The 11,822-nt window shown below is 38.5% G+C and overlaps 2 protein-coding genes and 1 pseudogene across 2 annotated transcripts; 2 read left to right on the top strand and 1 right to left on the bottom strand.

The window, feature by feature from the left end:
- The first annotated feature begins 1,651 nt into the window (after positions 1–1,651).
- On the top strand, positions 1,652–2,293 carry LOC120163007 (F-box protein SNE-like). The gene has a single exon (XM_039173045.1). The coding sequence runs from the start codon at positions 1,723–1,725 to the stop codon at positions 2,215–2,217; it is 495 nt and encodes a 164-aa protein (XP_039028976.1). The 5' UTR covers positions 1,652–1,722; the 3' UTR covers positions 2,218–2,293.
- Positions 2,294–3,731: 1,438 nt separating this feature from the next.
- Positions 3,732–4,797, top strand: LOC120164573 (chlorophyll a-b binding protein 151, chloroplastic-like). Its single transcript, XM_039174273.1, has 2 exons — positions 3,732–3,930; positions 4,013–4,797. Exons 1-2 carry the CDS (start codon positions 3,785–3,787, stop codon positions 4,662–4,664), a joined length of 798 nt encoding a protein of 265 aa, XP_039030204.1. The 5' UTR covers positions 3,732–3,784; the 3' UTR covers positions 4,665–4,797.
- Positions 4,798–7,707: 2,910 nt separating this feature from the next.
- On the bottom strand, positions 7,708–9,082 carry LOC120163430 (annotated as a pseudogene).
- Between the last annotated feature and the right edge of the window lie 2,740 nt (positions 9,083–11,822).

Genomic DNA, 11,822 nt, shown 5'->3' with positions numbered 1-11,822 from the left:
AAAATTTTTTAAATTAAATTCGAGTTATAAAATAAGATTCACCAACTTAAATAACTCAAAAAAAATATTCATCTCAACCCAATTCTATCCAACATTGACTTCTAATTCAAACCCCTTTAAAATAACTTAATAATATTTTAATTATAGTTGTACTGTCTTAAAGGGCTTTGGGGTTTGGTTTTGTAGGTCAAAATCCAAATCCCAAAGAAAAGACACAACCAAAATAAAAATCACTAATGGATATGAGACAGTTAATTTTTCTTAAAAAATTAAATTTATTATATATTTTTAAAAAGTTTAAAAAATTATTACAATTTATTTTTGTTCTTCTAAAATTTTATAAATTTGTCATCTTTTTAAAAATTTACCCTTACTAATATAAAATTTTACATACATCTCTTACTAAAATAGTACCCTCCCTAACTCTTGATCTAAATCAAAGCTCTTTTCTTGCTTTGGTTGTTACCCAAAGAAATTCATCATTATTATTTCAAGATGGAACATAAGATGATCTGATATGACATGTTTCAGTAAAAACCAACTCTTTTCATACTTGGCTGGTGCTTTTACTTATTCATTAGATTTCAGTCTATGTTTCTTCTTCAATCTGCTTTACCACCAAATATATTGAATTTCAGTAAAATTTTGGTATTAACAGACAAAAGAGGAGGCAGACAATGCAAATCTCACCAAATCCTACACTGCCTATACTATATATATCGTAGCCCTCCACAGAGAATAATTCTGTAACTGAAGAGACTGGCTACAGCAGAAGTGACTCTGCAAAAGGATAGAGTGGATGAATGGCAAATAAGATTACCCAGCAGGAAATGAGTTAATAACAAGGAGAAAATAAAATGTCGCAACAAATTCAAAATCTTCCGCTCCGCCCTGTTGAATTTTTTCTTTCTTTCTGGGATCCAAACACACCATGCTTCCAGCGGTGTCGAAATGACACATTTGTTCTCCCAAACACACCAAAGTCTTAAATCAAAGTTTTTGGCCTTTGCACCATAAACAGCTGTGCCTCACATTGAAACTAGGCTACCAGTGCTTTTCTTTTTGCAACGGCCCTGAACCAATTGACGCTAAAACAAAAGAAACATGTAAAAGCGTCTTGGAATTCACAAGAAACAAAAAACAACAATATACAAATTACAAAAGCAATTTAAAGCGAAAGGCACAGCAAACGATCCCAGTTCTTTGCCTTGGCTCTTTTCTCTTGGCCTCTTCTCCCGTCCCTCTCGATACCCTTTCTCTCTCTCGTTACCCCATAATCTCGACTCCATTTCATTCACGCACTAAATTAAACTACATTTTTCAAGGATTTAATTATGTTTTCTCCTCGCTAATAATAATGGTAATTTAGATAGATGAGAACCGGAACCGTAAAATATGGTCGTGTACGTTACAGCAAATTCTAAATTACAGCAAGTAATGGTTGTTTTCTTAAATAAATGTATCTAAATTGTTTCAAAGACCCAGAAGGAAAAATAAAATCTTTCTCGTTTGTCTTTAAGTCTGCGTGTCTCTTTCCCTAATACAAACACAATCTTTTTCTTTTTCCCTCTGAAGTCAAATCCCTTATACTCTACGTTACACGGCACCTATAGCATTTCTCTTCTATATTTAACCCACCATTAATTTTTCCTTCGCCTCTCAACTTCTCAACGCTATCTTCTTCTTCTTCTTCTTCTTTACTTCTCCTCTTTATCTTCAACAATGGCGCAAAACCACCACCGCGGGTGCCACCGTCGGAACCACCAGGAGACAGTCGGGGAGACCGAGGAGAAAAGATCCAAGTTCTTTATCAACGACCACGCGGACATCCTCATAGAAATACTTAAACGCCTCGATGGACGTTCCCTCTGCGTCGCCGCCAGCGTCTGCCGTCTCTGGTGCGCCATTGCTCGCAACAACTCCCTCTGGGAAAACCTATGCTTTCGAAACGTGTCTCCTCCAACTTCCAGCGTGCGGTCCGTGGTTCTTGCCCTGGGCGGCTACAAACGCCTCTACGTGGGTTGCGTGAGACCGGTGCGGAGCCTACTCGGACGAGTCAGGAGAGCTTCTATGGCTCGCGACGAGGTCCAGCTCTCGTTGTCTTTGTTTTGCGTTGATTACTACGAAAGACTTGGTGGAAGAAATAGTAACGGGAGACTCGTCGGGGAATCCTCACCATCCTCGCTAATGTTCCTATGCAAGCCCGTGAATGTTTGATTTTTCGTCGCCTTTTATCTTATTTATATTTTCAATTTATTATACTTTAAAAATGAAAATTATCATAAAATTCTTTATTGCTTTTATATACTTTATGTTATAATTTTCTATGAATTGTTATTAGATTTGTCACTATGAGAAATGATTAAGTTGCTACCTTTGAGTTTTCTTCTTTCTCCTCTTTTCTAATATAGTTTGTATTATCATTAACAACTAAAGATATATTCTTAAAATGGGTCAAAAATAAATTAGTTGAATTTTAATTTAATTGATATTATATATATTTAAAAATGTTAAAATAAATTATTTTTAATCATATTAAAAATTGCTACCTTTATAAAACTTATATTAAAATAAATTATTTTTAATCATATTAAAAATTGAGTATTTAAATTATCTGAATAAATATTTATCTAAAATTAATAACATTTTAAATATATTATACAAATAAAATTAAAAGTATTAAAGAAATAATTTTAAAAAATCAAGATATCCTATTAACAAACAACATAATTATAGTCATTAATTATTTTTTATTAATATCTGAAAATATTTTAAAATATAAATTTATTACCTATAAAATCATGTACTGGAATTTTGATATTTGGTTTTCTAACACTTATTTTTTAAATTTATCATTTAAACAAACACTTATTTTCTAACACATATAAAAGAATTGTCCGTCCAGCTCAGTTGGTAAGAGCGCAATGCTCTTAGCCTTGTGGTCGTGGGATCGAGTTCCAACAATTCGAGGTCTCTGCTCTCAACTTGGTATTGGAGCCAGCTACTATCATACCTCCCTTTATCCCATTACATATGAGAATAGGGTTAACTGTTTTTTTAAACAATACTTTAAAAAAAACTTTCTCAAGCATTTTCTAACACTTATTAAGACTGCCCACATGATCGACAACGAAGTTGGCTTCTCTACGGACATCAGTGAAGTGGACTGTCCAAGGCTTGGAACACAATTCGGCAATGCTGCGAACAAGAGTGAACGGACTCTCCAAGGAAGGAGGGGGGAGTAGATCAAGAACATGAGTGCTGTCAGTTTGGATGAGAACACAATCAAAACCTTTAGACCAAGCAACTTTTAATCCTTCAAAACCTACCTATAGTTCGGCATGAAGGACTGAAGATCTTGAACGTGTATTAAATATAAAATTACAAAAAATTAGTATAAAATTATTGTCTTATTCTTATATATCTTATCTAAAATCTAAAACTTGGCAGGAAAACAAATTAAGCCAACGCAATACTAGATTTTCCAAAAGCAATGGATCAAGAAATTTCAGGCCAATATTATTAGTGGCTTCAGTCCTCACACCGGAAAACATCTCTCAACAAGATCTTGTAAAATCCCGCGTGGCATAACAACAGCCTCAACATCTGTCGGAAGAAAATCAGAATGGGAATCCACATCCAATGCAACAGCCAATAGATTGCTGCTGACATGTACATTTCCTGATCCACATCAATCTTCTCATCTCCCATTCTCCATTATAATCCAATCCCCCCTTGTAGTCTCCAAATCCTACACTTGCCACCACAACAGAAGTCTAAGCTAATGGCAACCTCCGGCATCCAACAATCTGCTTTCTCCGGCCAAACAGCTTTGAAGCTGTCCAATGAGCTCCTCCGCATGGTCGGTGGCGGCGGTGGCGGCCGCGTTTTCATGCGAAGAACCGTCAAAAGCGTCCCCACCAGTATCTGGTATGTTACATGCAATATATATATATAATTTATGAGCAAAAAAGACATGAATTTATGTATGTTTGTGATTACTTGAAAACAGGTATGGCCCTGACCGCCCTAAGTACTTGGGTCCATTCTCCGACCAAATCCCATCATACCTGACCGGTGAATTCCCCGGCGATTACGGGTGGGACACTGCTGGGTTATCGGCTGACCCCGAGACATTTGCTAAGAACCGTGAGCTTGAGGTGATCCACTGTAGGTGGGCTATGCTCGGTGCACTCGGCTGTGTTTTCCCCGAGATTCTTTCGAAGAATGGTGTGAAGTTCGGAGAGGCAGTTTGGTTCAAGGCTGGTTCCCAAATCTTCTCCGAGGGTGGCCTCGACTACCTCGGCAACCCCAATCTCATTCATGCTCAGAGCATCCTTGCGATCTGGGCTTGCCAAGTTGTGCTCATGGGATTTGTTGAAGGATACAGAGTTGGTGGTGGACCACTCGGTGAAGGACTCGACCCGATTTACCCCGGTGGTGCTTTTGACCCACTTGGATTGGCTGATGACCCTGACGCCTTCTCCGAATTGAAGGTTAAGGAGATCAAGAATGGGCGGCTTGCTATGTTCTCTATGTTTGGATTCTTCGTCCAGGCTATTGTCACCGGCAAGGGTCCCATCGAGAACCTTTCCGACCACGTTGCTGATCCGATCACCAACAATGCATGGGCTTATGCCACTAACTTTGTACCCGGAAAATGAACAACTTAGATAGACTCATAGACGTGTCTTTGAAAGTTGTAATATTAATCGCTATTCACTATGTAAGTGGTATCTGTTGTAGCAAAACTCCATTACTGATGTAATTTCACTGCCAATCTTTAGAGTTTTTGTACCATTAATGCCTGATGTAATTTCAACCGCATGGGATTCAAGCTTTGAAAAAGTAATTTACCATTTTACCTTGCACCACTCATAGCTCTTTTGCCATATTAAGAAGGTAACAGCTTCAGGCCTGAAGCTTATGGATATAAATACCTTAGTGGAAACAAGGTTGACATATGATAGAACGGTGAACTCAATTTCCGAGGCTTTTAACTCGATGAACTCAACGTTTTGCTAATCGTGTTAAGCTTGTTTGTAGAATTGGAGGCCATCGAAACCAGTACCTGAAGTGAAATAAGCATACCTCGGAACGCTGAACTCGTTCTACGGAAGGAGTTGAAAACATGTGGAGAACGAACCCGACGAGTTGAGGTGAGTCAGGAACGTAGTTGGAGTGCTTAACTCTATGTGTTGTTGACGGCTTGTTTCACAAGTCGTCCATAGATTCAACTTACAATTAATCCTTATAATTATGAACTCACCGAATTTCAAAAACATGTGGAGAACGAACCTGACGAGTTGAGGTGAGTCAGGAACGTAGTTGGAATGCTTTGAAGATTGAGTTGTTTGCTTGTGGAGTAGCTAGGGATGAGCTAGAAATGATTCAAAGTGCTATTGGTTTTAGGATAGGCCAGCTTCCTGTTAGGTACCTAGGGGTGCCCTTGGTTACTCGTAAGCTCACAAGCAAAGACTGCTCGGCTTTACTTGTGAAAATCAAAGGTAGGATTGACAAATGATCTAGTAGGAAACTCATTTTTGGGGGAAGATTACAGCTTGTGAAGTCTGTCATTTTCAGTTTATTTGGTTACTGGTGTAGGCAGATCATAATGCCTAAAGGTGTTATGCGGGATATCGAGAAGATTTGCTTGAGGTTTTTCTGGAAGGGCAGTGATACTTCAGCAAGAGGGGCTAGAGTTAGCTGGAATCAGGTTTGCACCCTTAAATCTGAGGGTGGTTTAGGCCTTAGGAAGCTAGCTGATTGGAGCAAGGCTTGTTGCCTCATGCTAATTAAAAACATTCTTGCTGGGGATGGGTCCTTATGGATTGCTTGGGTAAAGACCTACTATTTCAAATCAGTAGACTATTGGGAGGTTGTTAGCAAAACTCACTTCAGTTGGATTCTTTGCAAGCTGATCAAGATGAGGGAGGAGGCTAGAAGACTTTTAAGTCCTATGGCTAATTTGTCCCAAATTAAGGGCAGATGGATTTGGGACAATATCAGAGAAAGGAAAGAAAAGGTGGACGGGCATATACTGATTTGGTTCCCAGTTCATGTCCCTAAATTTTCTTTAGTTGCTTAGATGGTGCTGCTGGATAGACTGCCAACTAAGGACATGCTTGGCCGTTTTGGTATTGTTACTGATAATTTGTGTGGATTGTGTGGGGCTAGTCAAAAAACTCGTAATCATTTATTCCTGGAATGCTCCTATGCGAGTGATGTTTGGTGTGTAATTATGCGCGCTTGTGGTCTGCAACACCAAATGTCGAGATGCTGGGATGATGTTGTTCACTGGATGGTTCTGAATTTTAAAGGTAAGTCCCTCTCGATTCACATACTCAAGTTAGCTTGGACCAGTTTTGTCTACTTTATTTGGGAGGAGCGAAATCACATATGTTTTAGAGGAGTGACTCGTTCGATTGATTCGATTGATTCAATTGTAAATAAAATTAGTGAGGCAGTTAGAATTAAGCTTCATAGATGCCATATGAATAGGATAGATGCTATAAATAGGCAGTTGTGCCTTAATTGGGGGCTGATCTAGTGTTTTGTATTGTTTCTTGTAGCAGTTTTGCTGCTTTCTTTTGAATGAATAAAAATTTTACTTATTTTAAAAAAATTTAATATTATTTTCATGACAAATTATTTATAACATCATCAATAAAACAATATAACGTGGAATGTGAAGATCCACCATCTAACAAAGCAAAAATGAAACATACTATTGTGCCATGTGAGCAAAGTAATCAAAAATATAAGAGACCACCAATATTATTTACACTATTAAAAAAGCATCCTTGTAGTGATGATTTCCAACTCTGTAACTTTGGGAAGATGACCGTGTTTAAACAATATTGGAACCCTTCTATAAAAAAAACAACATTAGAACCCTAGTTAACAATTAAGTTTCATATTAAATACAGTGGGACTAGGGCCTTATAAGCAATAAGACAGGAATGACAGGAAAATTAATCAAGTATCCATAGCCGGAACCTAGATGTTAAAAAAAGATTAGTAGTTAATTAATTTTGGTTGTTGATTAAAACGGTCTAAGTTTGTAAGGTCGTTTTACATAATTTAGGATATAAGTATCCTTAGGCTGAACATAGATGTTAGAAATAAGATTAGTAGTTAGTTTGTTTTGGGTTGTTAATTAATTATGTATAGGTCAAAGTTTGTTTGTTTGTTTTGATAGGAAAACCAGCCAACTATCTTTGGCACGAAGATGGATGTTAGAAATAAAATTAGTAGTTTGTTTGTTCTGGGTTGGTAATTAATTAGACCCAAGTTTATTAGGCCGTTTTACGCTGGAGGACAGCATTGTGCATTAAGACACGTGTCATTTTAAAGTTTACCTTTAATTGATTAGCTCTTGAATGACATTGGGTTTTGTTTGCAGAGCCATTTGGCGTGTTAAGACCTTGCCATAATCAAAACTTTTTACGGCAAGATTGTGTCGTGGCATTCTTCCATAGGAAATATCGAAGATTTCTTCTATAAAAAAATAATGTATTAAATTTTAATTGATTTATTGCTATTATAATGAAATTAATAAAATAAAAGATAATTTTATATATAATTAAAAATAATAGTTTATATAACATCAATTCATAATAAATATATCAAACATATAATTAACTCTTATGATTATAAATTCAACGAATTTCAAAAAGGGTGATATTATTTTCATGATAAGTTGTCCATAACATCGTCGATAAAATCACGTAACGTGGAGTGTGAAGTGCCTCCATCTTACAAAGCTTTTCTACTTTTACCATTCATTTCTTTCATACTCTTTCGAACATCACTATTATGCTCCATCAACCACCTGATTCCTCTCTCTATCTTATCAGCCTTCACAATCTCAATCTCATCGCCATAGTTCTTATAATCCATTTTAAGATCTATCGCTATTCCCAACTCCTTCACCAACGAGAACGCATTCATATACTCCCCAAAAAGCGGCCGTACTGCCATCGGAACTCCAAACCATATGCTCTCCAACGTTGAATTCCAACCACAATGCGATACGAACCCTCCGGTTGCCGGATGGCTCAAGATGGCAACTTGTAGTGCCCAACCGGTGACCTTTCCAATCTTAGCCGTCCGATCTAAGAACCCGTCCGGCAACACCTCCGCCACGTTCTCATAATCAGTCGGATTACCCTTCATGCCCTTTACTTGCTTTCCAGGTCGCCGAAGGGACCACAAAAATGGGTACCCACTTTGCTCTAGTGCATTGGTGTCTCTGTCACCTGTTCCACACTGAAGCTTCCCATACTCCCGAAACAGATGAACACTACCGATGAATGAGGCTGTTCGTTCATCCATTGCACTGGGTAAATGGTTGGATTTCGAAGCTTACAATTAAAAAGGGAATCAATCGCATGTGGCTCGAGCTCCGAAAATGTATTTACCATTATACCCTTCACCTTTCGTAGCCGTCTTCCCACATCAAGGAAGAAGGTAACAACTTCAGAACTGGCCCTACTGAATGGAATTAATTTTTTGGAAACCGGGTTGACATATGATGGAATGGTGAATTCAGTTTTGGAGTCTTTTAACTCGAGGAGCTTCACGCTTTGCTCATCGTGTAGAGCTTGAACGTAGAATTCGAAGCCAAGAAAGCAGCACCCGCGGTGTAAAATACATAGCTTGGAACGCCGAACTCGTTAGCCAAGTCTACGAAAGCTGTTAAAAGCATGTCGAGAACGAACCCGGCGAACCGAGGTGAGTTGGGAACTGAGTTGGAGAGCCCAACTATGTTTGTGACGGTTTCTTTCACAAATGATCGCTGGGTGTGAACTAAACTAGTCATAAACTTCACACCATCTACGTCTGGATCAGGTTGAGGGAGGTTGATGAATTTGATGCGGTTGATGGTGGTGGCGGTTCTATCGGCGGAGAGAGAGTCGACGTAGGCGCAGACTTTTGCATCGTAGGGTGGCTTGACGGTGAGGATCGTAATGGAGAGGTTGGAATTGAGATGCACTAAAAGCTTAGCCAATTGAACCGTGGATACCAAATGGCCCATTGCAGGCGCTGGGATAAACACCAGCTCTGCCTTCTTCGTCATCAGAACGGAAGAGGAAAATAATATGCCCAACACTGCAACAGCGCTTGTGTTGGTTTGGGATTTGGCTGATGTTTGTTAAATTTAAAGCTGAGAGAAGCATGAAGTCCTAGCTTTGCTGGGGTTATGGCCCGACTGTGTAATTTTAATAATGTTATTTTGATTATCGGATATATATATATATAGTTAATTTTGTTACGTTTTCAAAGCCGTTTTTGTAGTTGATTTGAATTTTTACTACGTTTTAATTTGATATTTGAAGGTTATTATTATATTTATAATGTTGATTTTATATACTTGATTGTGCATAAAATAATTCTTATATAAAATAATCTGTTATAAATATGAAATATTATTTTGTTTGGTTTAACAATAACAAAAAGAATTTTATATAATTTGATATCTCATAGGCACTCCTGATCCATTAGTTAAAGGTTGTTATGTTGATAACTTGAAAAATCTGCTGAATTTTTCTCTCCCTGTGGATGCTGCTACTTGCCTTATTAGGGAGGTGAGTGATGATGAGATCAAAGAGGCCCTGTTTAGGCAAGGGAAAGACAAGAGTCCAGGCCCTGATGGGTTCACCTCTGGCTTCTTCAAAGCTGCTTGGGACATTGTAGGTAGTGATTTCATTGCTGCTGTAAGGTATTTCTTCCAAACATCTTATTTGCTGCCTGCTTTTAATGCTACTGCCTTAGTTCTGGTCCCTAAATCCTTAAATGCATGTTTGGCCAAGGAATTTAGACCTATTTCGTGTTGTTCAGTGGTCTACAAAACTATCACTAGAGTTCTTGTTAATAGGCTCACTCCTTATTTCCCTGGCATGATTTCTCATAACCAGTCAGCCTTTGTCAAAGGAAGGAACATTGTTGATAATACCCTTTTAGCTCAAGAGATTGTGAAAGGCTACTCTAGGAGGAGTCTTTCTCCTAGATGTGCAATCAAGATTGATTTGCAGAAGGCTTTCGACTCTGTTAATTGGTCTTTCTTGCTTTCTGTTCTTGAGGCCATGGGGCTACCCTCTGTGTTTTGTAATTGGATCAAAGTCTGTATTACTACCCCTATTTTCTAGGTTTGTTTAAATGGTAGCTTGGTGGGTTTTTTTAAGGGAGCAAGGGGAATTAGACAAGGGGACCCTTTATCCCCTTATCTTTTTGTTATTGTGATGAACATTCTTTCCTCACTCTTGAACGTTGCTGCCAAACAAAGAATCTTCAGATTCCATCCAAAATGTAAGAGACTCTCACTTACCCATCTTTGCTTCGCGGATGACTTGCTAGTGTTCTGTCATGGCTCCATTGATTCTGTTTTGGGTGTTCTGAGCATTTTGGAGGAATTTTATGTTTTATCTGGTCTTAAGTTGAATGCTATGAAGACCGAGATTTATGCTTGTGGTTTGAATGATAGTGCTCTTAATCAGATTCACTCAGTTACTGGATTTAGGGTGGTGCATCTTCCAGTTAGATATCTTGGGGTTCCCTTGGTCACTCGTAAGCTCACGAGTAAGGATTGTGTTGCTCTTTTGGAGAGAATCAAAGGGAAGCTTAGTCAGTGGTCCTCTAAGATGCTTAGCTATGGTGGAAGACTGCAACTTATTAAGTCTGTACTCTTTAGTATCTTTAACTATTGGAGCAGGCAGCTTGTTCTTCCTAAGGGGATTATTCAAGATATTGAGAGAATCTGCATGCGTTTTTTCTGGAAAGGCTGTGACTCCCCTGCTAGAGGAGCGCGTGTGGGGTGGAGTAAGATATGTTCTCTGAAATCAGAGGGTGGTTTGGGACTCAGAGACCTAACCGTTTGGAATAAAACTTGTTGCTTGCTGCTTATTAAGAATATTTTGGCTAACAATGGCTCTCTTTGGATTGCATGGTTGGGTGAGTATTGTTTTAAAAATGTTAATTTCTGGGATGTTGACTGTAAAAGCCACTTCAGCTGGATTGTGAGGAAGCTGCTGGGGCTAAGAGATGAGGCAAGGAGGCTGTTTTCTCCTGGTACTCCCTGGTGCAACATTACAAGTAGCTGGATTTGGGATAACATCAGAGTTCGCGGGGAGAAGGTTAATTGGCACAGAATTGTTTGGTTCCCTGGACATGTCCCCAAGTTTTCCCTTATCTCGTGGATGGTTCTTCTCAATAGGCTACCTACTAAGGTTAGGTTGGCCAGATTTGGCTTGGTTGCGGATACTGTCTGTGTTTTGTGTGGTTCGGACCCTGAATCTCGTGATCATCTCTTTATTGCTTGCTTCTTTGCTAAGGAAGTCTGGAGGACTATCTTAGCCTCATGTGGGGTTTGTCATGATGAGCAAAACTGGGATGACTGCCTCAGTTGGTTGGTTGCTAACCTGAAAGGCAAATCCCTCAGAGTGCAGATCCTCAAGCTGGCTTGGACGGGTTTCTTATACTTCATTTGGAAGGAGCGTAACCATAGATGTTTAGGGGACATGCTTGTTCAGTTGACACAGTTGTATATAGAATTAAAGAAGCTGTAAAAATTAAGCTGTATAGGTTCCGTACTCATAGGATTGATGAGGCCAATAGGTTTTTGTTTACTAATTGGGGTCTGATCTAGTTGTTGATTGTTCCTTGTAGCAGCTATGCTGTTTTCTTTGGATGAATATAATTACTTATCCAAAAAAAAAAAAAGAATGAAATTAAGTGAAATTATTTCTTAATAAATTTTGATTTAATTGATAAAACTTGCGGAAGATTTTGCTATTAGATGGATTGGAAAACCTTATCATTTA

The sequence above is a fragment of the Hibiscus syriacus genome, unplaced genomic scaffold (assembly GCF_006381635.1).
Source record: "Hibiscus syriacus cultivar Baekdansim isolate YM2019G1 unplaced genomic scaffold, ASM638163v2 tig00002919_pilon, whole genome shotgun sequence".
Lineage (NCBI taxonomy): Eukaryota > Viridiplantae > Streptophyta > Magnoliopsida > Malvales > Malvaceae > Hibiscus > Hibiscus syriacus.
Note: the sequence above shows the minus strand (reverse complement) of the source record. Positions and strands in the feature narration are given on the sequence as shown.

Coding starts and splice junctions, on each gene's coding strand:
- LOC120163007 (XM_039173045.1), top strand. CDS start 1,723: ATGGCGCAAAACCACCACCGCGGGTGCCACCGTCGGAACCACCAGGAG.
- LOC120164573 (XM_039174273.1), top strand. CDS start 3,785: ATGGCAACCTCCGGCATCCAACAATCTGCTTTCTCCGGCCAAACAGCT. Junction 3,931..4,012: donor AGCGTCCCCACCAGTATCTG/GTATGTTACATG, acceptor ACTTGAAAACAG/GTATGGCCCTGACCGCCCTA.